This window comes from Lygodium microphyllum, chromosome 7 (genome assembly GCF_053477565.2).
Source record: "Lygodium microphyllum isolate KBCC chromosome 7, Lygodium_microphyllum_v1.1.10, whole genome shotgun sequence".
In the NCBI taxonomy this organism is placed as follows: Eukaryota; Viridiplantae; Streptophyta; class Polypodiopsida; order Schizaeales; family Lygodiaceae; genus Lygodium; species Lygodium microphyllum.
The window spans coordinates 48021314-48048044 of record NC_141141.1 but is presented as its reverse complement, the minus strand read 5'-3'; the positions used below and the strand labels follow the sequence as shown (position 1 = coordinate 48048044).

Here is a 26731-nt window from a genome sequence, read left to right as displayed (position 1 = left end):
CAAACTAAGTATCGACATCTCCTCGCGGAGTTCTCAACCAATGGGGCTTCTAAGTCCTCTAACGATCAGGTTACCATGTTCTTTAACAAGCTGCCAAGAAAACATTTCCATTTTGTGCAGCCCGTGCTTTCATAGCCTCAAATGCCCATATTTCATGAGTTTGAGTGTTGGCTCTTGCATTAGGCACAATTGTTCGATCAATTTCACAACACGTTCTCGATAGAGGGGGCTCTAGTTGCATCTTCTCAAAGACAACAACAGGGCAAGGGCAAACAAACCTCAAATCAAAATCAAAATCAAAACAAGGCTAGTAAATCCCAAGGAACCCCTCAATTTACTCTTAAATCTGGATGGCTGAATGTACCTAAGAAGAATAGGTATAGTTAACATTGACAAACGGCTCGCCATTATGATGAAAAGTGTCAATCTAAGGCAAGAGGCATACAACCAAAACCGAAGAATCAAACCCCCACTTCCCAGTCAAATAATCCCCACCAAAGAAAGTGGTGAGACCGAACCCACACTACTACCAATCCGCCATCATAGTCAACGAACTACTCAACTCTAGAGGGTTGGTCTGACTAGTCTGCAAAGGCCCACAACATCTCCTTAGAGACATCGGATGCAAGTCTCATTCACATTTATGAGCAGCCTCCTAATGAAGTGTCTATAGAGACCCACTTGTCATAATCGAGCACCTCAACACCTATTTGGCTTATGGATGGTGGAGCTACCCATCACATGACTCCTATAGTGAACATTTTCATTTCTCGAGCCCTTGCAGCCGAGAGTGTTCGCATAGAAAATAACTCCTTGGTCAAGATTTAGTCCCAGGATCATGTCATTTTTTCACTAACCAAGGTCTGAATCTAACTTCGCTGGATGATGTCTATCATGTCCCCAACTTAAGGTCAACTTGTTGTCCGTTCAACAACTTTTCCAGTTGGAGCGAGAAATTTTCTTCACCTGACCATCATCAAGGTCTTAAACTCTCAGATTGGTTTAGTGATTGCTCAAGACAAGGCACAGCCTAATGGCCTTTACCACATGACTTATTTTCTTACCAAGCTGACTACCAACGATTCAGAGTTCCATCGCTTCCAAGCTTTAGTCACCACACGGAAGCCCAAGGACTATGAATGTATTTGGCATTTTTGCTTAGGACATATTGGCTATGACTCTCTTTATGAGCTGTCACATCAGGGGCTGGTTGAGGACCCCTCACACCTAAAACTCTCAAGAGAGGTCTATAAAGATGATTAGCTAGGTAAGCAACATCGTACACCCTTTCCTCAACAATCTATCACTCATACTGTTGAATCCCTTGTGGTCCCACATCCACTACTAGATTGAATGGTGTATTAAACTTCTTTTTCATAGTGGATGATTTCTCCAAATACATGTGGATGTACTTCCTAAAGCATAAGTCAGATGCCCTTACTTATTTCAGTGCTTGGGTACTGCTGGTCCATAACCAGACTAGTTGCCATGTGGATACTATGATGAGTGATTCTGGTGGTGAGTTTACCTCCCACCAGTTTTCTGAGTTTCTATAGGAGCAAGGCATTGCACACCAACTCACCTCTACCAACTCCCCCACAAAGAAGAGAGTCCTAGTGCATAGAAACTGGATAGCACAGCACCCTGAGCACCTTTGGATTAAGGCTATTAGCACTTTTGTGTACATCCTTTGACTTTAGCGGTCCCTAAAAAAACTCCGTACAAGGCATTTTTTGGCTCTCTACCTCTTATTTCTCACTTCAAAGCTTTTCATAGTTGTTCTTATACGCACACTTCTAATGACAACATAGAAAAGCTCACCCCTCCAACAAATCTCTTGATCTTTACGCACTATTCTTCCAAAGCGAAGGCTTATTCTTGATCTTTATGCACTATTTGTTAGATCCTTAAACGAACAACGTGATCATTCGAAGGGATGTCGTCTTTGATGAGATTGACACGGTGCACTCCTCTATGCTAGGCTCTTTGTTCTCACTTCCACTCACATCATTTGAGATCTTGCCTATATTGAGCAGGGTCTACTACACACTCCTGAACTTCATACAGATACTTCAACTTTTGAGCCTCCTTCGCGAGACCCGTTACCTCTACGGGTACCAACAAACCATGTGAGATTTTGAGATCCTTCCATCGAATTCCTCTCCAAAGAACCCTAGAAGGTCTACTCAATTCACCCCTCAAGCTTCATATGCATCACTATTTATAGCTGATTACATTGCACATTCTGAGAGAGATTGTTGGCAAGAGGCTCTCCAAGACCCTTTGTGTGGTATGAGACCATGAAGAAGGAATTGGATAGTATTGATTGAAATGGGACTTGGATATTGATGGATTATCCTCGTCACAAGCCATCATCAAGACGAAGTGGATTTTTAGAACCAAGCTAAACATTGTTCGTACTCCAGACAAATACAAGTCTCACCTTGTACTGCAAGGTTTCAAGTTAAAACACAACATTGACTATGAAGAGACCTTCACACCTACTGCTTAATTGACATTATTTCATCTATTGGTTGAGCTCATCACTCACCACAATTGTAATCTATCAAAAGTACGTCAAAAGTGGATTTCTGAACGGTTATTTGAAAAAGAAAGTCTATGTGGAGCAACCTCCCAACTTTTCTTCCGCTGATCGAAACATCAAGGTATTTTACTTGCAAAGAGCTCTTTATGGGTTGAAACAAGCCCCAGCGTCTTGGTACCACACAATTGACAAGTTCTTACAAACTCATGGATACCATTCTACCCTCTATGATCCTAATCTATAAATGTGTAATATATTCCTCACTTACTCAAATTTTACAGCTATTGCAGATAACAAGGCAAAACTTTGCTCCACATTAAAGATAACAAGCTTGGGTTTATTGCTTATTTCTTGGAGATGAAGATTGTTAAATCTGAGAAAAGTATATTTTCATCCCAGCAAAAATATGCCCTGTAGCTAGTGGAACAATATTGCGGTGATGACATATGGCCCATGGCTACGCCTCTAGATCCCGCTGTCCATCCACAGAAGGATACCTCAAGTTAGTCTTTTGATACTCACACCTATCGTTCGGTTGTAGAAAAACTACTTTGGTTGATTCATACTAGCTTAAATCTTGCATACTCAATTAGTTTGCTTAGTCAATGTTTTAATGCACCTAGAATGTCTCATTGGATTGCTTGTCTTCGTGTGTTACAATATTTAAGGTGTACTTATAATTATGAACTAACTTATGGTCATGATTTGTGCTTGCAAGGGTACAATGACTCTGACTGGGCGGGAGATCTTGCCACCTAGCATTCCTGTGGCAACTATCTTCTCACCTTGGGCACGGCACCCATCTCTTGGGCTAACCACAAGCAAGAGACAGTGATGGCTTCCATGGCCAAGGCAAAGTATTGGGATCTTTTCGATGGTACTACAAAGACCATCTATCTAAGAAACTTGTTGGCCACACTGTAGTTTTCTTGGAGTTGTCTATAGTTGTCTATTGCAACAACCAAAGTGCCATTGTCCTTGCGGAAAAATCCTATCATCACCCCTTAGACACAGCATGTGGTGATTCAATTTCATTTCACCAAAGAACAAGTTGAGATGGACACTATTCAACTAGAGTTTGTGTTGTCCAATAATAATTTTGCAGATATTTTGACTGAGACAGTCAATAGGCCGCTTTTACATTACCTTCTACTATGAATTGACTTGGGTATACCCTCCTCTACTTCTTCAAATTAACAAGGAAATGATGCTTTCCTTTTACTTCTCCTTCCAGTGGAGAGGGAGCAGTTTCCTTCACTTGATAGTGACAATGTTAATGTTTAGAATTCTTTACTTTCAAACACTTATTTATTTTGTATTGACTATTATAGACATTTGTAGCTTCATCCACACTATGAAGATGACATGATTGTAAAAGGACACGTGGACCTGCCTCTAAGATGATAGGTTGAACCACTGCTTTCTCCACTGGACTTTCTTCTAATCTCCTCGTTGAGAATAGAGCCCCTAACACCATCGAAGATTAAAGCAAGGTTGTTGCTCAATGAAACAACCAAAGACTCCCAGCTATCAAGCAAAGTCATCAACAAGAAAATGGCCTTCAATTTATCATTGAAGGGCTATAAACCAGAGTCCTGCAACTGGCTCAAAATCCTTGTGAAAGCACTCAAATACTCCAATGTTGGCTTAGACTCATCCAACTCCATGTTTACAAGCTTGCGCATCAGGTGCACTTGATTTACTGGAGTTGTATTTTCATAAGTGTCCATCAACTTTTTTCATATGGCATAAGTTGTATCAAGACGCTTAATATCTGTAAGTACATCATCAAATACAACCATTTTAATGTATGCAATAGCCTTCTTGTTGAGTCTAGCCTAATTCTCATCTGTCATAGCTGCAGGCTTGACTTCCAAAAGAGCATCATCACAATCCTTGAGAAACAAAATGCATTGCATCTTGTCCTTCGGCAAGTCAAAAGTAGTGCCATCAAACCTATTGATTTCAACAAGGGATTTAGTGTCAATGCTGCTTAAAGCATTTGCAGCCATTTTTCAGCAATGCCCCCAAAAGATCAATACTGCAATTTATGACAGCAAACAATGAGCTGAATATTCTGCTAATATCATCCAAATTTTCAGTCAATGAGAGCAATGTTCATTCCAAGTACATGTACAGCAGTAGAACGGGTGACTTTCAATAATATAACTAAAATCTCAGCATATACTCCAAGCATACTTCACTGCGTGATGACGACCACTTCAACAGTATCACCAAAAGTACATCTGCAACAATCCCAGATCTGCAAGTGATCACTAAGACTGCTGCAACATGACTATTCAACGATACATCAACTCAATGGGAGCTGCCCAACATGTGTACTGCATATATGTGTGACCAAGTAGCAAGATTCTCTGCAATTTCTTCAAAATCTCACAAGTGGAGATAAATCTCACTGCTTACAGCACCAAGATTGCACCAGCAATGTTCCCAATGTACATTTCAGACATCATTGTTGCCAAAATTATCAAATTTCAGCAAAAGCCCCAAAATTTTACTGACCAATCTGCACCGATTGCATTAATACATGAACCCAAGACCATAAAATGGGCAAAATTAGCAAAATTTGCCAAAATCTTGCAAAAGCCCCAAAATTCTCAGGTCAAAATGTGCACCAATGTCAACAAATTTGACTAAGCTAAGCAAAATTTCACTGATATGAGAAAAGCCCCATAATTTTCAGAGCCAATGTGCACAATTTCTGCAATTCCGTGGTCAGATTGTCCTGTTATGTATGACCAACATCAGATTTGGGGAAACCCCCAAATTTTCAGGCATAAGAATGAAGACCATGCTTGTACATGCGAACCGAGGCTTAAAAAATAAGCCACTACAAAAAAGAAAGAAAAAAAAACACAAACTATTGAGTGGTCTTCCGTCTGCCTGACAGGTCGCCCATCTGCTCACGACTATTGGTGTATGATGTTGGCCAATCAATCCTGTCATCGTTGACGTGGCACGTGATGTCCAACAAATCGCGGACGATGCTACCGTCTGCCTCCGTCTGGCCCCGTCAACCTATCTCGCGAAGTCTACGTGGCTGCCGAGTTGATCAACCCCCATCTAACGTTAGGCCACGTCAGAACCCAGACGCTCACTGTTACCCACGACCTGCAACAGTCATAAAGAGTGGTCGCTGGTTTTTGGTCACACTGCACACAACCTCGACCTCCCCCGTCTTCCATGTCGAGTGTTGTTTATCGACTGTTGTCAGTCCTATGACTTGACACACTTGTTAACTTCTATCTGTCCCGTGACAGTTGGCACACTCTTGGAAAGCGCAAACGTTGTAACCAATGCTCTGATACCAATTCATTGAGCGTGAGTGCTATGTGATGCAAGACTAGAATGAGCAATGATTGAGTTGAAGATCTGAGAGAATCAAATGTGAGTGTACCAATGTGTTGCTCGGTACACAAAGAATAAAAATGTATTTATATGTTAGGGTACAAGTAAAGGGTGCGTTCACACCTGTAAGTTTATGCACACGGGATGAATGGGAGTTTACACCAAAGGGGCTTTACACCCAACATTCGACACATGGAGGTTGCCTTGCTACATTTCAAGATCCATTCAACATACGACACACTCTCCAGCTCATAACCTTTACCTTGATCCCAAAGATATGAGAGTTCAAGGTTTAGTATTCACTATATAGTGTGTTTGTTACATGAGCATTGTATACTCAGTATTCATTCACTTCATTATTCATTGTGCTCACTGTCTCTGAGTTACCCTAATGCTAACCCTAACTATGTTCTATATTTATCAAGTTGTACTTAGTGATGTGATTGGTTTTGTGCTTTTTGCATTTAGAGCATTTCTTCACACCACCTAAAAGAAACCAAGGCATTCCACCAAGCATTGTTGAGCTAAAAATTCATTAGCTTTACTTAAATAGCCCCAAAACATACTTAATTAATGAAGAAAACTTGTTTATTTAAAAGAAACGCGATCTTAGAGAGTTTCTGAGTCCCATAAGCACAAACCCACTTGGGAGGGCCCAAACTTTCTGTAAATATGTATACTGCCCTCCATTCAGTCCGTAATCCCGTTCTTGCAGATTTCAGGTGTTTCAGCTTACTGCCCACACCCCGTTCGCGGAGGACATCTCAGTCGAAGTTATCCATTGCTGTCTCCATCAGTTGGCACATGATTTCCAGCCCTCTTCACACAGTTTGGAACTGATTCCAGCCAAGTGACTGCTGTTCCTGTGCAGATCTGCTGCCGTACAACAAGTCTACAGCCTGCCACATCATCACAGCCCTGCGTCCGGCAGTGCTCTCCCCTACAAATTGTTCTGCCTGCATTTAGCAATTTTCTCTCTCCTGCAAGCTATCTGGCCTACGTTTTTACTCTCTCTCTCTCTTGCAAGCTGTCCTGCCTACGTTTTTAGTATTTCTCTCTCCTACAATGCGTTCTTAGTCTCTCTCTCCTGCAGGCTGTCTTACCTGCGTTTTTAGTCTTTCTCTCACCTACTACCTACGTTTTAAATCTTTCTCACTCCTCACTACTGTCTGCATCAGATCCAGCTTCTCACTGCTGCGTTTGCTAGTGTTTAACATCCAGAGGTTGCCTTACTGCGATATGGGATCCATTCAAAGTACGACACACTCTCCAACTCATTACCCCTTTCTTGATCCTTGAGATACAGGAGTTCGAGATACAATATTCATTCACTGCATAGTGTGTTTATTGCATGAGCATCATATATTCAATAGTCATATCACTTCATTCATTCACTGTGTTCATTGTCTCTGAGTTACCCTAACCCTAACTCTGTTCTTTTATCTGTCTGTGCTTTGTTGTACAATTTATGTTTATGTTTCTATGTTAGGGTACTTCCTTACAAGCGTGTAAAAATGGACCATCCAACAACATTGGAAATCCCTATAAAAAACTATTATGCGGCAAGGGTTTCGGTGGGTAAGCTACCCATGGGTCTACTCAATGTGACTGTTCCACATGGGTATCCAACTTGACCACTCTTTGATGAGATCAATGTTAGCTCTGTACATTCCACGGATTTACGCATTGAATTTATGGCCACATTGATGGCACTTTGAGGAATACCTAGGCAGACACTGGACCAACATTTTACCCATCACATCAGCTTGATTTATAGCTAACTACTCCACTTTATTGGCTACATACAACTACTCAATCTGCTACCATCTTTTGCTCCTCATTGCTTATATATTCTGTACTCCTCTTATCCTCCACCACATCATCTTGCACACGTACATCTAGTTGGTGGACGCACCTTTTTGGGGGGGGGGGGGGGGGGGGGGGGGAGAGAGAGAGATCATAGGTACTCTCATGGTCATCCAATCTCATTCTTACATGGTATCAAACGACCAAGTCTCTTGGTTCTATTATTATTCCTATTGTGTCATATCTACTAACAAGCTACCTTGCCAAGGCGGCTAAGACATGCATTTGCTGATGTGCCTCTTCATGCAAGCTTGAAGGGATCAGATAATAGCTAGAAGGCCTCTTTTCCACATGTTGAATGCTGGCCGCCCTAAGTTTTCAGTTCGTGTGACTTTGTATTTGTTGCCCCTACTTTGGTTGAGCATCCAAATGCGGTCATCTACTTTTCTTTCACTTTATAGGCATTGCGACCACTGGCCAGCTCTTACGTGTGGTAAACTTGATTCTTTTTCCACTTCCAACCTTAAGAAAGGGTTTGTGTGTGCTCCGTTGTCGCACTTAGTCACTACATTCCCTTCACTATTTATTCATTCTCTTGTATACTTTCTTGTAATCTACATACCTGAATAGTTATATATTTGACTATGGTTTTATTCACCACAAGTACCGCACATACTCTTCCCAAGTACTCTTTCATAACCTTCAATTCACTCTTGATTTCATCATTCAATGACTCCTCTTTGCACTAACACTTATGATCAGCTCAATGGCCTTGATTATCCAACTTGAAGTATTGTCATGAAAGCTTGGTTTGCGTAGAAGCAATTACAGTACCTTGCTTTGGGATCAACTCCTTGTCCTCAAATATCTTCTCCAATGATATTAGATTGGAAAAAAAATAAATTCGAGAAAACAATCCTTGAATTGGCTACGAATGATGTCAAAGCATATTCAAAACTTCTATGACGTATCTTGAAGTAGCTCCTACCAACAGTTACCTCCGCTCGGGCATCTTTGTAGAAGTGGATGGGACAATTAAAGCACAGAAGAATGCTGAAATAAACTATTCAACACAAGACAAAAGAAAGAGAAAAGAGAAAACACAAGAATACTGCAAAGGAGAACTCAAAGATATGCTCTAGAAATGGAATCCATAAACCAAACACGAGACAAGCGCGTACAACAATGAATCACTAGCTGCGTAGACACTAGCACTAGCTTCCTCTCTTCAACAAAGGCTACAAAAGAGTCTGCAAGTGATGAATGAATGAACTGTGGAGGAAGGAGCCTGAATATAAAGGCAAAAATATGCCAATAATGTGATCAGGCCGACCATCATTTAAAGCTAATCAGCCAAAAATAAATGCCAAAATCATCCCCACAATGACAAATAAAAAATGCCTAAATGACACTAAAATGCCCAATCCACTAGGACATATGCCCAAACTAACTCGTGAGCTGACTAGACTACTAACACCCTCTCTTACATCATGGGTGATCTAATACAATACAATGATAAAATGATAAGGACGCATCATACTCCATACAACAAAGACCACCAAAATAGAACCATGGATACCCAAGTAGCGCCAAAGTGTCCTCTTGTGTGAGCTCAAACTAGGAGTCAATCCCGCTCTGTCAAGTATCAGCCCATCATGTACCTAGAAGTCAATCCTAGCTCCAAGATTTCAAAAACTGCTAGACTTTGATCGAGGTATCAGGGAAGCCCCTCTCTCGAACCTAGGCACCTATATACCTATATAGATGAGGCTCACTTGCCCCACCTCTCCACCCTCTCACTCTCCCTCTCTGGCACCAGAGAGTCATTAGGGATGACCGCATCATGCACCCTAGAAAGCAACAAAAGGAGGGGTTGCCAAGGCTCGCCTACCATCTGAAGAAGACAACCCCTTCCACACCTTGGCCTTGGCCTTGGCCAAAGAATCCAAATCAAAGTCAAAGGAGGTGGCGAAAAGGAGTCTGTATCCTACGTCTTCTTTTTCTCCTCCTCCTTTCTCGAAACCACTAACTATTTATAATCATTGCGCAAATGTCCCTTCTTACAACATTGATAACACTAGGCCTTCGACTTTCTCTTCCTGTCAACCCCCTCATAAACTGCAAAGACCTCATTGAAGATACCACACTAGGAGGGAAGCCACCCTTGTAACCATAAAGACGCCTTATGCTCAAGCATCGAGAACATATGGGTAAAGCTCACTAGCATTAATGACATCTGGACCCATAAAGCATTGGCTACGCCATCAAACTCTACAGGAAGCTTGTAAAGCATAGACCCCACAAGACAAGCCTCTAGGAGGGCGAACTACTTGTGACGAAGTTGACCTTATACATGTGCAATACGAAGTAAGAATGACTAGTCATAGTATCCTTTAGCTTAAACTTCATCTGTTGAAGATGTTCATAAAGGTTAATTGCATACATGGTCAAGAAAGCCTCGTACAATATCTAAAGCTTCGCCCATATTGCTGAAGCTATCCTACAAGAGATGACCACCAAGAGAACTTCTTTAGAGATACAATGAAAAAGAGCAAAATATGCATGAGCATCATCAAAATCTCATGTACGCACAGCTTCTTCGTGGTTGTCTTCATCAAAATCGGTTGGAAGAGGAGTGATGCCCTCATGATATTCAATAGCTCTAGAAACAACATACCATAACACCTACTACACAAACCATGCATTCATAACAATACTCCATATGAGGTAATCAAAGCCGTGAAGTTTGTCATTAGTAGAACAACACGGGAAACTATGTGGAGAGGATAGGAAGAGAAAATAAAGGAAAAAAGAGGAGAAGAGAGAGTGTGTATAGCCAAAAGACAGCCCAAACAACACGGAACAGAGTCGACATGCAGTGTAAAAACAATGAAATCTACAAAATTTAGGAAGAATCAACCAACCAAAGACAAACAAAGGTTGAAAACCCTGTCGGTAAGCCTACAAGCACCCAAGAGGCTGCAAACACAAATGTTGTTGCAAGACAAAACACAAACAAAGAAGCATTAAAGGCTGGCATAAACATTAAAATAATGCAGAAAATCAGAAAATGAAGGCAACAAGAGCGTTAAATGCAGTCAACACAGCTTGAAAGGTGATCCCAACAACAAAACGTAGAAATTTAAAGGCTGAAAAGTCCCAAAAGCTGGTCGCCCAGCAGCAGCAAACATAGATGATTAATAATTGGCAGTAGACAGCAGCACAAATGTACATCCTGAAATCTAAAACCATGTGAGAAGTGAAGGCAGCAATGGAAGCATAAAAGAATGCTGAAATAAACTGGTAAACACAAAACAAAAGAGAAACAAAAGAGAAAAACAAGTCACCTATAGCCATAAAGGCTCTCTCAGCCGTCGCCTATAGCTAACAGTGCCCATGTCACCTACTACCAAGGAGCATCCAATTAATGTCGCCTGCTGCTGGAAAGTGAGATTGCCTTCAACCTGCTATAAGAGTCTCTGTTCACAATTGTGGAAACCCTGCAGCAACCATCCCCTATTTCCAGCCCCCTAATGATGTTGTTAATCAGGTCGCCCAGCTCTTTAGCACTAGAAGGTGCAGCCATTCAGGTCACCCTGCTCTCCTGATGGTTCCCCTATTGTCTTTTAGCCCAAATTGAATTCTCCAACCCTAGACCTACCCCAAACAGCCCAAAATAGCCTCACACAGCCTTGCATGGCTCCCAAACTTAGTTACTTGCCAAGTGTCAAATCTACTCTTGCAAACTAAGCCTCTAGACTTAAATTCGGGTCAACAATAATTTTTTAAAATGAAAAATGCATGTCCCCTACCCAAACTTTGGCCGTGCTCAGCCCCAATTTTAAATTCCTAACCTCTTTGTGAAACAGATAGGAATCAAGGTGGATTGCAGACAAAGTGGGGCATTAGTTGGAGAGAAAAGAGAAAGTCATTCTTAGATTGCTTGATAGTTGCCTCTTAAATAGGCATATGGATACATCAAGTACAGTGTATTTAGTCCAATTTGACTTGCTTACTCACACTTTTATCCATCCAACTCATCATCCTCATCCCTTTACATACAAGCTCTAGTTCACATTGTTTATTACAGGTAGAGAAGGTACCACTTAAAGTTGATTTAACTCCTCCCACGCTTCCTTTGCTATTCCTTTGATATTAATATGGTGGATAAAGCCTAGAGCAAGATATAAACCAATTAAAGCAAGTGCCTGTTCATCCTTCTATATCCACTCTTCAGTTATTTGTGATGGTGCATTGTAATTTGTCCCAGATTACCATCCATGGTTTTTTGTGCATAAGTAGAAATTGCATCTAAGTATCCCAAGTGTGATATTACTCCCCAACTCCCCTTTTTGAATTTTTCAATGCCAAATGAAATATTGGAATTTGAGACCATGATTTTTACAAAGAGGTCTTACCAAGCTTATAATGACACTTGGCAATGTCTAGCTCCAATTTACAGGGAAGAGAGTAAAAGATTATAGATAGGTTATCCAACGGCTAAATGCAAATGAACAATGCTTAGCAATTAACTAGTTAATGAAAACATAGATCAATCTACAATGTGAACAAGACTTGTGTTAAAGTAGTTTTAAACAGTAACAATATGAATTCAGCTTATAGATATCTAGTTCCAAAAACCTCAATGTGAACAGAGCTTATAGCATAATCTGTTTGAAAGAGGGGTTAGTGTGAAAGGATTTTTGAGAGGGAAACTTGTCGATGACAACTATAGCCAACATGGCATTGGTTGTAACTATGGCGGCTACTTCTTCAGCGATATACTAATGTTGACTGCATGTAGCTTTTGAATCCATGGCATCCACCACTCTTTCTTCTGCCTCTCAAGCTGCACATGGGCACTAAAACACATTCAGCAATAGTAACCTGCTATGGCCTCAAGAAGTGGCCCTCCTTGTGACTGATATGGCAATGAGAGAGTTGGTGTCTACTGTGACGAGGTTTTTTTGTCTTAGTCATAAGGCTTAAGATAAATCCACAACCATGACTACAATAGTAACGCTCGATGTCTGAGCCTAATGCAAAGTTCTAATCTATATAGCTAGACCCAAAACAAACAAAAAAAAAAACTTGTTTTAGAGTACCACAAAGATAAGGTAAGGATAAGATATGGATGAAAGAAAATGATAAGTAGCTAATGGCATATGCTTAGAAGGACCTAACGCTACTCTGATACCAAATGAAGGAGATAGGAGTCAAGGTCAATTGTAGACAAAGTAGGCTATTCATTTGAGAGAATAGAAAAAGCCATTCTTAGAATCGCTTGATAGTTGCCTCTTACATAGGCATATGGATAGATCAAGTACATTGCCTCTAGTCCAATTTGACTTGCTAATTCACACCTTTATCTTCTAAGAATGATAATGTGGCAAATGACCTACAAGCTCAAACACCGGGGCGACTCCAATACATTCTCAGCATATGACTTCTGTGATACTGGAGCATGAGGCAGCACTCAAGTTACAAGGGAGACTATCATCTCATTCCCACAGCATCCATATAGGGGCAATGGATGCTTCACGAAGAGGTGAGATCTCCAAAAGGGCTACAAGAAACTAGCGACCGTGTAGAAGAAGGAGAAGAAGAGCAATGACTCCTTTGACTCTTTATGTCCTTGGATTCCACCTTGAATCTATCTCCTACCCCTCAGGGTGCTAACATTCCTCTCCACTCTGCACCAAAGATGGAGAGAAATAGAGAATGGTGGAGGTGGGTTATGTAAGCCTCATCCATATTCAAGTGCGGTCGAACTTGAGCATGGCTTTCTATATACACCTACTTAAGTCTGGTGGTTTTCAAATCCTAGAGCTTCTTTGCCTTTCAAGTTCATGATGAAAGTGTTTGACAACGAGACATGTTTGCTCCTAGTCTGTTCTCACATGAGGGGACGCGGTATGGCTGAACAAGAAGAGCTCAAAAACATAGAAAAAAATTCATTTAAATGTCCACTCACAGCTTAAAGTATGCCATGCATATATAAGCAGTTAATTCAAGCTTCGACAAAAGCATACACAGCTATTGAGCTTACGTATGGAAAACAAATCAATTGTCCATGAATACTCCTCCCTGTTCAAATCTGGCAACCTTGACTGAATATCCCCATACGTAATCTGCATCCCCAGACCAATAGGAACAAAATCAACTAAAATAGATATGACCAGCAATTCACAGCATTCCAGGCAGAGAAAGCGGCTTACCAGTAAGAATGTACCGCCAGGTTTCAAAGTTCTGAGTAGTAAAAAAAGTTAAATCAAACAAAAATTAGTACTCGTACAATAGAGAGATACTTATGCAAGGAGTTTTGCTCACAAGTATAATAGTGAGAAAAGAGCAAGACCTGCTAACCTCCGCTAACATTCTTGCTATGCAAGATGTTGCATTTCTTGCACACTGCATATAAAATCACATGAATACTTAGAATAAGAGCAGTTACCAGAACAATATTGCAACTATCAGAGATACTGCAAAAGAAGGTATGTTTCAGAGCATGGAGTCATACCATCATAGCATCGAGCGTACCTGTAAAAATATTAAACATGACCATCAAAACAAATTTCCATCTATGTGTTTTGGCTCACTTTCATTGTCGATCTACTAAAAACAGTAAGCTTGCACTAGCTCCAAGCTTTTGAAAGGTAATAGGTAATGACCTGCCCTTCAAAGCTTCACAGCCTATTCTTCCTTCTCCTTATGCCAATAAATAAGCACACAAGATGATTGCAATTATAATGGGATTTCGCAGGTTACCTTTATCGATGACTGAATCAAAATAGCAATTATCAAAGGCGGATAAGTCTTGTGCATCCATCTGCAAGTCTAGAATGACTAGTTAAGGTGGCATTTGGGGCCTTCCGCTGTGATGCTTTCAATGGCCAGAAGTGTATATAATGTCATCCACTTTGAGCATTAAAACATCCAAATCACATAAATTTGTAAATTTGCAATCGTAAATCATAATATATGTATATAAGATCAGAAAACCTCAACATGCAACTGTGAACCTTGATATACAACTGTGTTACTCAGGGAAAATTTTGAAACTGAAACAAAAATGCATCTCCAAAACAGGTTGTAATACATAGATAGCTGCTTAAATGGATACATTTGAGTTGAGGAACATCAGAATACTTCTTTTGCATTGCATCTATAACAACTGGTGACAAATCAATATTGACTATTTCCGCATAACCATCCTTGACCATCTCTTCTGACATTTCTGCAATTAAAGAGTGTACATTGAGATGTTAACACTAGATATTTTCAGCCAAAATAAACGTCACCTCATCCAATCTCATTCTCATCACCATACCTTGTAACAGTTCTGCTAACATGCATGTAAGCACTAATATCAAGACTGGACATCACAAGGACTCAACCGAACAAGTTACAAACACTAGCACGCCATGCCATGTGTGCACGGCAGGCCCACGCCACTGCCCAAAAAACAAAAAGAAAGACACAAACAGCCTCAACATGAGTGTAAACACCTTGGTCACAAACAACCTTGTTTTTTGACAAAAATTATTGGCTTCTTCTTGTGAAAGGCAATTTTCTTTTGTATTTCTCCATGGATTTGAAACTTCCCAATTCCTTAGGTTTGGACTTCACATCAATGAGGCTTGTAAATGCACCCAAGGGGATTTTATCTTCATAAATTAATGTGAATCTAATCGCCTCTCAGGCTCTTAGATGCAGTACACTTAACTCATGCTTCATAGGCTTTATCTCCTAGCTGCCAGGATTAGGGTACAGGCACAACAGATGGGAATAGGTAATGGCATAGGAATGGAAAGACCCCATTATAGGAATGGGACATTAAAAAATACATAAAATTAGGAAATTCTCATAATCCTACACTTTACGTCACAAGTATTCAAAGACACTTTAAAAGCACCACATGAAAGACCATCTTGCGCTAGTAAAAATGAGTATATAGTACTAAAGAAGAGCTGAATAAAGTAAGACTTAAGCCACACATGCAAGCAAAGCATGAAGTGCATTCAAAAAAAGGGCCAATGCCAAAACAAGTGTCGACATCAAGACTCAAGGCTTGTGAGAGTCACACACACAACAAGTCTGTAAGAGCAGCTCCTGCTGCTGCTGCTGCTGCTTATTCTTCTTCTTCTTCTTGGAAAAGTGGGAGCCTTTTTCTCGTGTCCTTGCCAACTTCTTGCCTAAAAAGGAAAGGGGGTAGGATGTTTCAACTAGGAAACGGCTGTCACAAGGACATGAATTTTTCACTTAATTCTCTTTGGACACTTAAGTTGTGCACATCCGAGGTACACGTGTGAGATTAAGTGGAATATGTGTCTCAAGATGAGAGATCGTTCTAGCTTGGGCAGTGGGGGACATTGGTGGAAGTTGTATGGACAAGTGCCACTAGGGAAACTAGGTTAGATCTTGGTCAAGGACATTAAATCTCCCCTTGGAAATAGCTTTTGGTGCCATGGGGTTAGAGATTTGAATGATTTAATGTCCTAGCCTAAGATTTGTGTAAAGTTTCAACACTTTCAAGCTCAAAGAGGTCATGAATTTAAAATTGGAATTTGGCAGGACTTAATGTTATTTAAAATGAGGGAAGGGCCATAGGGCTATTCAGCTCTAATTTGAATGTGGAGGCCCCAATGAAAATGAGGATTTGCCAAATCTCAAGTTTGGTGCAATTCTGGGTTGCATGCAAGTGTGTCTTCCATGTTGGGCTCTTTCTCTCCCATTCTTTGTAGTTTCTTGGCCATGAAAGCCTAGAAAAGGCTGCAGAGATAAGTTTCAGGATAATACGCAGCAATTGGTGCACCTTCTAGAGCAATTGACAGCTGCTGAACCTGATTTTGGAGAATTAGACAGCAAAAAAAACCTGACTACAGCAGGGTGACCTGATCTACAGCATGTTCTGGACCTGGAACAACCCTTATGCAAGCATCTCTTTCATGGGAAAGTTTGCAAATTTTCTCTAATCTGCTACTCATCTCTTCCCCCTCAGCAAATCTGAATTTTCTCAGCCCTAATCTACTGTTACAGATTTAATTTCAATGGAAATTAAAGTTTACTAGCCATCTTGGGATGCATGCATGAAGCCCTATTGCTGTAAATCAGAAAAATTACAGCAGATTGGACAACCAACTACAACAAAAGAGATTTGCATGTGAAACTTCAAGACCCAATTTGGCTCCTTGAATTTGCGAAATCAAGGGGCAAATTGGGGATATATGCTGCTGGTCGTTATCTTAGGGGCTGGAATTCAGATTTCTCCCTCTGCTTATTCTTCCTCGTCTAGGTCAAATGCACGTTGAATCTAACTGCGGAAGTTGGAGATTTGCTGATCTCAGTCTAAAACCAGCAAGGTTAAGGATTTCAATAGCTGTGTTCCAATGCATGCATGCACACCTCAATGATTGAGGAAGGTTACTAATATCAATTTGGAACATGGAAAGTGAAATGGAATGGGTGAGATTTTCGGTCTACAAGTGAACCAATTTGCATGCAACAGAAGAGAATTCAATTTGAGCTTTCCTGATTGTGCAATCAAGAGGCAAATTGGATTTCATGGTGGCTGGTACAGAGAACAACAAGATATTCCAAATGTTGTGGGAGTACTGGCTGGTCAATAGAGGAAGTGGCAACTCTAGAGCATATCCTTTTGAGTCTAAGGCAAGGCCTTTTGAGTCTAAGGCAAGGCCTACACCTCTCGGGGATTCTAGTCAAATCTCAGCTGTAGAAAAGGATCCTGGAATTAATGTGAACAGAAATACTGCAGGGGCACCAACACTTTGGAGCCAATTAGGGGTCAACTCATCTCAATTCATTTAGGGCATTCTAGCCCTGTGTGTGTGTCAAATTTTCGATTTATCGATTATTTGATGAATGTGTTGCTTTCTATTGTAAATCAGAGTTATTTAGAGCTCCAACCTCCACCACCCTTCTATGAAAAAGAAGGTTGGTTTCATGGTCCCATCACCAAGATCCATCAACCGTGAGTAGGTGGGCTCAAGGCACCTCATTGCAAGTTAGAATTGGAAGCAATTTGCTTAAATTATTATCAGCTGTGGTAATATTCAGCGAGCATGTCTTCTTCAAGGGGTGAAGCAGCACATTATGGCCATGAATCTTTGTCAAAGATATCAAAAGACAATGGAATTAATCCAATGCCTAATCTTGGAATGGGCCGTCAGCATGGGCAGCACTTTGAAAACGTTGGTCTTGTTCATGAAAATAGAACTTTAATGCATCATAATATTGGAATCAACAAGAACAAGAGGATTTGGATGCTGAGTTCATGTAGTCACCTAGGAAGGGCAGCAAGGGTAAAATGTGTCAGGCATCTCCTAAAGTGTCAATACAGCATGAATCTCCAAAGGTCGGTGTGGCACCACCATCCCTCCAAAACACCCAATGCATCAAGTGCACTAATAAAAATGCTTGATTTGCAGCAAGGATGGCAAATACATGGGAATCGTAGAAATCACAACACTATGCGTTTTGCAAATGTGAGCCATCCAGGGATACTTGCAAGGTGGAACTCTTTTTCCTACTATGGTTGGTCATGGTACTGCTTCTTCTGGTATACATGGCACAAATACTTTTGATGCATAGTCAGAAATGCATGGAATGCATGGACAAACGTATCCTAGAATGGCTGGTGGAATGCAAAATCCCACGTATGGAATGTTTGGTAATGCATTCAGTTCTCCTAGCATAGTTGTTGCACAAGGGATTGGAGCCAGTCAATGAGATGCAATGTTTAATGTTGGTCAAGCTGGAATTGTAGCGAATGTACCATTTTTGCAACACTTTGAAAGTTCTAAGAATCTAGGTGATCCTAAAGGGAAAAATACCTACACCCAATCCAAGCTTTAGGGCAAATAAAGTTGGAGGTAAAGTTTCTGTGCACTACTTGGAGAAATCGAGATTGTTTCATCTTGATTTTACCTACAGATGCAAAATGACTATGAATCAAGTTCATTCAAGTTAAGCAAAGCATAAAGGGTCCAAAGAGTATTGCCTAATGCTCGGTAGGGAGGTTGTACCCCTCCACTCCCCTAGTTATAGAACGGTCAGTTATATAGTGGGCCTTGGATGTACTTTGTTTGCATCCAGGATAGTGTATGCTAGCAATATTTCTACCATTGGGATCAGTATTCAATGTACTAGACACTACGGTCAATGTATAGATGGATATAGTTTTTACCATGGCTTTGAAACTATAGATTCGCATTGGTTGTGAGTGGTTTACAGCTGATGTACGTTTTACATTATTTTCATGAGATACATCCTGGCTAGAAGGCATTGTTTATGCCCAGTTGAAGGTTTTTTGCATGCAGATGCATTACTTATGGTTCTAACAGCAGTTATGTCTCATGTCTATGAATTATAACTTGGTTTTGCTGGCTGAAAATTCAGCATGTCATGGGCATCATCAGTTGGGTCAAGCAATAGGTGCACATGTTGCAACTGGTTTGATTATGATGTTGCATGCTTTGGCAGTTATGGTTGCACATGCTTTGGTCAACACTACAATTCAATCAAGAATGATTGCAAGAATTTGAGGGAAAGATCTATCACAAGGAGGTGAATTTTTAACTTAGTACTCTCTAGACACGTAGGCTAGTACTCTCTGGACACGTAGGCTGTGCACATATGAGATTAAGTTGAAAGATTTGTCACAGTGGCACATAATTCTAGCCTGGGCAGTGGGGATATTGGCAAGCACTATGTGGACAAATACCAATTAGGTACCTAGGCTAGATCTTGGTTAGGAATATTGAAGATCCCTTTGGAAATGACTTTTGGTGTCACAGGGATTAAAGCATTTAAATGATTTAATGTCCTAGAGTAAGGTTTCTTGAAAGTTCCAACACTTTCAAGTTCAAGAGGTTAGGAATATAAAATTGAGGTGGGTAACCCTTAATGTTATTTAAAACAAGGGCAAGGCCAAAGGCCTATTTAGCTTGAATTTGCATGTGGAGACCCCAATGAAAATGGAGACTAACAAAATATCAAGCTTGGGTCACGGAAGGTTTGAGAATTTTCTCTAATCTACTACTCATCTTTTACTCCTCAACAAAACTAAATTTCCTCCACCCTAATCTATTGTTACAAACCTAATTAGCTGTCTTGGGATGCATGCATGAAGCAATCAAGCATGCATGAATCCCTACTACTGTGAATCAAAAGAATTATGCCAAATTTGAAGACAACCGGTCCACTACAACAAAAGGTATCCACATGTGAGCAGACACGATATGCACGGTCGACACATGCTGTAGAGTTGAAGTTTCTACACCAATCAAGAAGAAAGCATATCATGAGTAGAGTTGTTGGCAAACAACACCATAACAAGTTGGTCGTTAACTAAACTAATGACATTTAGAAGGTTATATCAGAGTGCAACAAATGCAAACTTACCTGATTGAAAGAAATAAGTGAACATGGAGAGAACAGAAACAGAAAGAGAGAATAGAACGTTGAAGACTGCAGAGTATGAATGTTGAATATTCAAGACGGATATGTACAATGGGCTGTGAGTGCATAACCAGCCAGAGCTCTTTCTCAACCTTCACAAAACAAAACTGACTATGTCCGAAGGGCAGGCCTGCCTAAATAGGCGCAAAATAATGGAATAAAATGATTAGATTGGACTAGCCAACTGTTGCTGAATTGGCCTACTGAGGTTAAAAATGCATTACAAACTGATTAGCTCTTTAAAACTGCCCCAAAACATGTAAATTATCCAAAGTTTCATTAAATGTTGTGTGGTCCTAGAGAATGTCTATGTCTCGTAAGCCAAACCCTAATTTAAAAGAATCCACTCATCTATAAATAGATAGGCTGCCCACCACTCACCCTTATCTATTGTCTTGAAGGTTCAACCATCAACTCTCCTTCCACTAGCTGTCCAACCCGAGACCCCTCCCACATCATCACCAACCCCTTGCACCCTATCCACTACTGCCATCCTATTGTCCAACCTCTTCCTGAGCATCATAAAACTTGCGTTTACTGCAGTGCATGCCCAATCAGCATCATCTTCACTTCTTTGCTGTCACCCAATTGTGTTTACCAATTCCAGCCCCAGAGAGTGCTATGCTTTGGTTTCCAACCTACGGCCCTTTCACTTTCACCTCATCTCAACTCCAATTAGTGGTGGTTATAACACTTGGGATCCATCTCCCATGGACATCACACTTCGATTATTCCCTCAACCTACTCTCATGGGCTCGAGCCATCACCTATTGGATAGCTTTCCCAAGGTTGTCGCGTCCGATGGCATCCACAATTAGTACAATCCGATGCTAGTACAGTGCTAATCAAACTAATAAATCTTGGACCAATGTTACATTCGATGAAAAAAAAAATACACATAATTCTAAGTCTATGCTTAATGCTTGAACTTAAAACATAAACTTGGAGATTCAAGTCAAAAGTAAGTGCACAAGAGAATTGAAACAAGACTCAAGAGTCACGACCCAAGAGTACAGCGTGAATAATAACACCAACAACTTTATTATGAGCCAAATGTGCAATCTCATACAAAAATGGATTGAGATAAAAGCCATCATCCATGGTTCAATCCGAATCAAAATACATGATTACTCTAGATACTCATATCACTCTCAACATCGAAGGTAGAAGCATCCTTGTCGCCGCTTGAGGAGCCAACACCCTTCTCAACAAAATCACCCTCACTAATGGCATTGCCCTCGTCATCATACTTGGGCTCTCTAAGCTCTATGTGAAAGGCAGTAATAGATATATCCTCCTAGGCCGAACTAGGAGCACTTCTCAAGCCACTTCCACATCTCGTATAATAGCATCTAAGGGCACCACGAGCATCACGCACAGCCGATATGGATACCGAAGCGGAAGCTCCATCACTACCGGCGCAAGGGCAAATAACAACATGGGCATGGCATGCATAAGTGCAAGAGACCAGCTAGTCTATCTCCTCGAGCTCCAAGTAAAGCTCCTTAAATATTTGCTTCTTCTCCAAGTCTCTCTCGCAAGTCACACTTTTAAGTGTGCTAACGAAGAGCTTAAGTGAATCCACATTCAATTATACATTTAAAGGATGAAAAACTTAGATCAAACAAATGAAACTTCTCTAAATATATTTCATAATCTATAAACAAAGTTATCAACTAAAAATATATAAAAATTGCATATACAATACATGACTTGCCATACACATCTCATGCATATTGCATAGCATGTGTAAATTGGAGCAACAATAAATTAGTTGCTCCAATTGTCGTGTGCTAAGCTTCTTACAAATTTTGTGTACACGAGGAAATAGACAGACCAATTTCTCTCACATGCACCCGATGAACAATCATAAACCATGTGAAGAGAAAGTAAGTTTAAACTTTAAACTTGCAAGTTGTGCCTAGAGTCAAATGAAAAAAAAGAAGATTTTCAAACCTGTGCAAGAATACGTAAGGAGTTGACAACTTGACCCGTCCATCAAACAGAACAACTCTGAGCTTTCCTTTGAGCATCTTATACACTCTTTCCTTCATTTACAACATTTATTCATTCACTTCAGAGTTATCTTTCTTCAGAGCGATGGGCACACTTGACTGACCGCTATGCGGCTCGAGATAGGACCCGTCGTATTAATCTTGACCATGAGCTTCAGCTTTTCAAAATCACTGACCAGGATGACTTGAAAGTCAAGTTGGCTGAGTATTGGCATCTCCTCGTTGAATTCTCCTCTACGAGGACTCCCAAGTCTTCTAACGATCACGTCACATTGTTCCTAAATAAACTCCCCAAGAAATACTTCAATTTTGTGGAAGGAATAGTTTCAAAGCCTATCATGCCTACATTCTATGAATTTGAGTGTCAGCTGTTGCGTTACACACAGTTGTTCGATCAGTTTCATATGAATTACTCTTCAGAGGGGGCCCTTCTTGCTCGTTCTCAGAAAGGGCAACAAGGGAAGGGCAAACCAAACCAAACCTCCACTCAAAATCAAAATCAAACTCAAAAGCTAAATCAATCTAGGGATTCTCAAAGAAACTCCCAATCACAACTCAAACCTGGGTGGTAGAATGTAACTTAAAAAAATAGGTATTGTCAACATTGTCAAAAGGCTGGCCATTTTGACTACGAGTGTCGATCAAAGGCACAAGGCACAGCACCAAAACCTAAGTCTCAGACCCCCACCCCTCAGTTGGGCAACCCCCAACAGGGGAGGCAAGGTGATGGCAAGGGGTAGTTTAAAGGTCAAACTCACACTGCCACCGCACAGTCATCTCAGTCGACAACATTCTCAACTCCAGAGGGCTTGTCTAACTGATCTGCAGAGGCCCATATCGTCTCCATAGAGACATCAGATACGAGTCTCGTCCAAATCTGTGAGTTGCCTCCCGACGAGGTTACTGCAGAGGCCCACTCGTCACAGCCGAGCACTTCAGCTCCAGTTTGGATTGTGGACAGTGGCTCTACACATCACATGACTCCTATAGAGGACATTTTCCATAACCGAGCCCCTGCAGCCAGGCGGGTCTGTGTAGAAAACAACTCCTCGATCAAGATTCAGGCTCAAGGTTGCATCAGTTTTGCCACTAACAAGTGTCCGGATCTGGCTTCCCTGGACAATGTATATCATGTCCCTCAGCTTGGGGTGAACTTGTTATTTGTTCAGCAGCTTTGTCAGTTGGGGCGAGTAGTTTTCTTTACAACGACCACAGTCGAGGTCCTTGACTCTCTGACTGGTTTAGTGATTGCTCACGGTGAGACACAGCCTAATGGCCTATACCACATGACACTTTTTGACCGAGCCGACCGCCGAAGGCTCCGTGTTCCATAGCTTCTAGGCCTTAGCCACATCTCGGGAGCCTACGCACAATGAGCGTCTTTGGCATTTTCGCTTAGGACATCTTGGTTATGACTCACTTTATGAGTTGTCACGCCGTGAGCTAGTTGAGGGCCTTCCACGCCTGAAGCTAGCTCGAGATGTCTGTAAAGCCTGTCAGCTCGGGAAGCATCACCGTACCCCATTTCCTCAATAGTCTACACATAGAGCTGAGGAGCCTCTTAGATTGATTCACGTTGATCTTTGTGGGCCGACATCCACTACTACTTTGAACGGCACGATGTACTTCTTTTTGATAGTGGATGATCATTCTCGATACATGTGGATGTACTTCCTCAAGCATAAGTCAAATGCTTTCACATATTTTTCTGCTTGGGTACTGTTGGTTCATAACCAGACTGGTCATCGTGTTGGGTGCATGAGGAGTGATAACAGTGGTGAGTTTATCTCCCACGAGTTTTCCGAGTTTCTACAGAAGCATGGCATTTCTTGCCAACTCACCTCTACCAACTCTGCCTCTCAGAATGGAGTCGTAGAGCGTAGGAACCGCACAGTCATGGAAATGGGACGCTCTATGCTATTCGCAGCAGAGCTTCCTAAGCGCCTTTGGGTCAAGGCTGTTAACACTTCAATGTACATCCTTAACAGATGCCCGACTGCGGCTCTTCCTCAGAAAGACCCCGTATGAGGCATTTTTTGGCTCTCGGCCTGTTATTTCCCATTTCAGAGTCTTCGGGTGTTGTGCGTAAACACACACACACCTAATGACAAGATAGGTAAGCTTACTCCCCAAGCTAATCTCCTTATTTTTGTGGGACATTTCTCTAAAGCGAAAGCCTATCGTTCTATTGTAGGAAAACTTCTTTGATTAATTCACATGGCCAAATTTAGCTTACTCAATTAGCATACTCAGTCATATTTCACGGCACCTAGGATGTCACATTGGATTGCATGTCTTCGTGTGTTGCGTTATTTGAGGTGTAATTTTTCTTATGGCTTGACATATGGTTCTGGTTTATGTTTGCAAGGATACACTGATTCTGATTGGGCAGGAGATCCTGACACCCGACGTTCCCATGGCGGATACCTCTTTACCTTGGGCACGGCTCCCATTTCTTGGTCCAACTGTAAGCAAGAGACGGTGGCGACTTCCACGACCGAGGCTAAGTATCGGGCTCTCTTCGATGGCACCACCGAGGCCATCTATCTGAGGAGTTTACTGGCGATGCTTCATTTTCCATGTGACTCTCCCACAGTTGCCTACTGCAACAACCAAAGTACCATTGCTCTTGTGGGCAATCCAATCATCACACCACGGACACGGCATGTGGGAGTCCACTTTCACTTTTCCAAAGAGGAAGTTGAGCTAGGCACTATTCGCCTAGAGTTTGTGCCTTCATCAGATAATTTTGCAGATATCTTGATCAAAGTGGTCAACCGACCGGTTCTTCAGTACCTGCTACCCAAGATCGGCTAGGGCACACCCTCCCCTACTTCTTCAGCTTAACGGGGAGAGGATGATTCCCTCTTGCTTTCCCTTCCAATTTGAGAGGGGACAGCTCCTACTCTTGATCGTGACAGTGATGATGCTTACAGTTTTTTAGACATTACATTCACTTATTCTTTTGTATTGTATTATGGGCATTTGTAACTTCATCCGCACTATCAAGATGACTGATTGTAAAAGGGCACTTGGACAAGTGAACACTTCCCCTACGAGGGCACTGTCCGAGTGGCACTGTTGCATAGCATATTGCATGGCCATGACATCTTGCATCTCCCTTTGCATTACCCTATGCATTGGCATTCTGTTTATGTCAACATGCATCTGTGCGCATTTATCCCTTTTCGGTCTTTTGGAGTGGTCGACTCTAGGATCCACCATATTCGTAGCATAACACATGGCAGTTCTCCTAAAGGCACTTTCCCTACCCTTGTTTGCTTGCTTGCTTGCTTTGCTTGTCTTGCTAAGCCCACCATTTTTTTTTTGCCTCTCACATATTCAACACATGATTGGCACATACACTCACTTTTATCATCCTTAGGCACTTATCCTCGTCAATGCGAAGGATTGGCTTGCTAGTTTTGTGAATAACTTGGGTTTAAAACTCTCTTTATCTATTCCTATCTGTCACTTAATCGGCCGCTGCCCCTATATTACTTATGTATTTTCAAACCACTTTTTTTTTTTAAACAAAACAAAACAAAACAAAACAAACAAGTCCATTGTTGATTCCATCTGCCTTTGTAGGCCTTGGTAGGCCCTTGGGCAACCGACGAGCACCCTTGATCCGATGCCCTGACCTCTCTTGGGTGATCACTTGAACTCCCTTGGTAAGATATCCATCGTCTCTGTAGTCTTGGTAAGCCACTGGGCAGCCGACGTGCACCTTTTGTCCGATGCCCTGGCTGCTTTGGGGTGGGACGCCTTGGGGTAAATCAAAATTTAGGCTGGCCTACTTTTCTTGCCCTATTTTGGGCCTAAGAGGGGGTGTTGTGCTAAGAAATGCACTTAGCCACTTAAATAGCCCCAAAACATGCTTATTTTAGGCTTAGTTTAGCCAAAACCCTAAAACGGGGAGCGGATCGAGAAAGTTAAGTGGGAGAGGATCTAGAATCCTAATTTTCTATAAATTGGCAACCAACCCTCCACTCTTTCACAATCTCGTTTTTGCAAGTTTCAGGTGTTACCAGCTTGCTGCCCACACCCCGGTCGCGGAGGACATCTCAGCCCTTGTTGTCCATCAATGTTCCCTACAGTCTAGCGCCTGTTTCCAGCCCTCTACACGCTGATTGCCGTTGTTTCTGCCTAGCGACTTACTGTTGTTCATCTGCACTGCTGTCGTACAACCTGCCACGCGAACAAATTGCTGCGTTTGCAGGCTCCATCTGCCACCTTGACAGTTTTCTCTCTCCTGTCTACAATTGCTGCACTCTTTCTCTCTCCTACAGACTGTCCTGCCTGCGTTTTCAGTCTTTTTCTCTCCTATAGGCTCCGTTTTTAGTCTTTCTCTCTCCTGCAGGCTGTCTTGCTTGCATTTTTAGTCTTTCTCTCTCCTACAGGCTCCGTTTTAGTCTTTCTCTCTCGTCACTATTGTCTGCATTAGATCCAGCTTCTCACTGCTGCGTTTGCTGGTGCTCGACATCCAGAGGCTACCTTGCTACGATTCGGAATC

General features: G+C 41.5%; 1 protein-coding gene across 3 annotated transcripts in view; it reads right to left on the bottom strand.

Annotated features, from left to right (window-relative positions):
* The window catches only part of LOC148033421 (uncharacterized), a 135028-nt gene that overhangs the window by 94808 nt on the left and 13489 nt on the right, over positions 1-26731 (bottom strand). For 2 of the 3 annotated variants that reach the window (XM_087681340.1, XM_087681339.1), the window contains exons 2-7: positions 14844-14957; positions 14489-14557; positions 14241-14260; positions 14079-14131; positions 13939-13969; positions 13770-13851 (exon numbers count right to left, since the gene is read on the bottom strand). In XM_087681340.1, coding sequence (XP_087537466.1) covers positions 13770-13851; positions 13939-13969; positions 14079-14131; positions 14241-14260; positions 14489-14557; positions 14844-14957 — 369 coding nt within the window. Of the gene's footprint in view, positions 1-11823; positions 11895-13769; positions 13852-13938; positions 13970-14078; positions 14132-14240; positions 14261-14488; positions 14558-14843; positions 14958-26731 lie in introns of all 3 variants that reach the window. The other variant, XM_087681341.1, reaches the window with a different exon arrangement.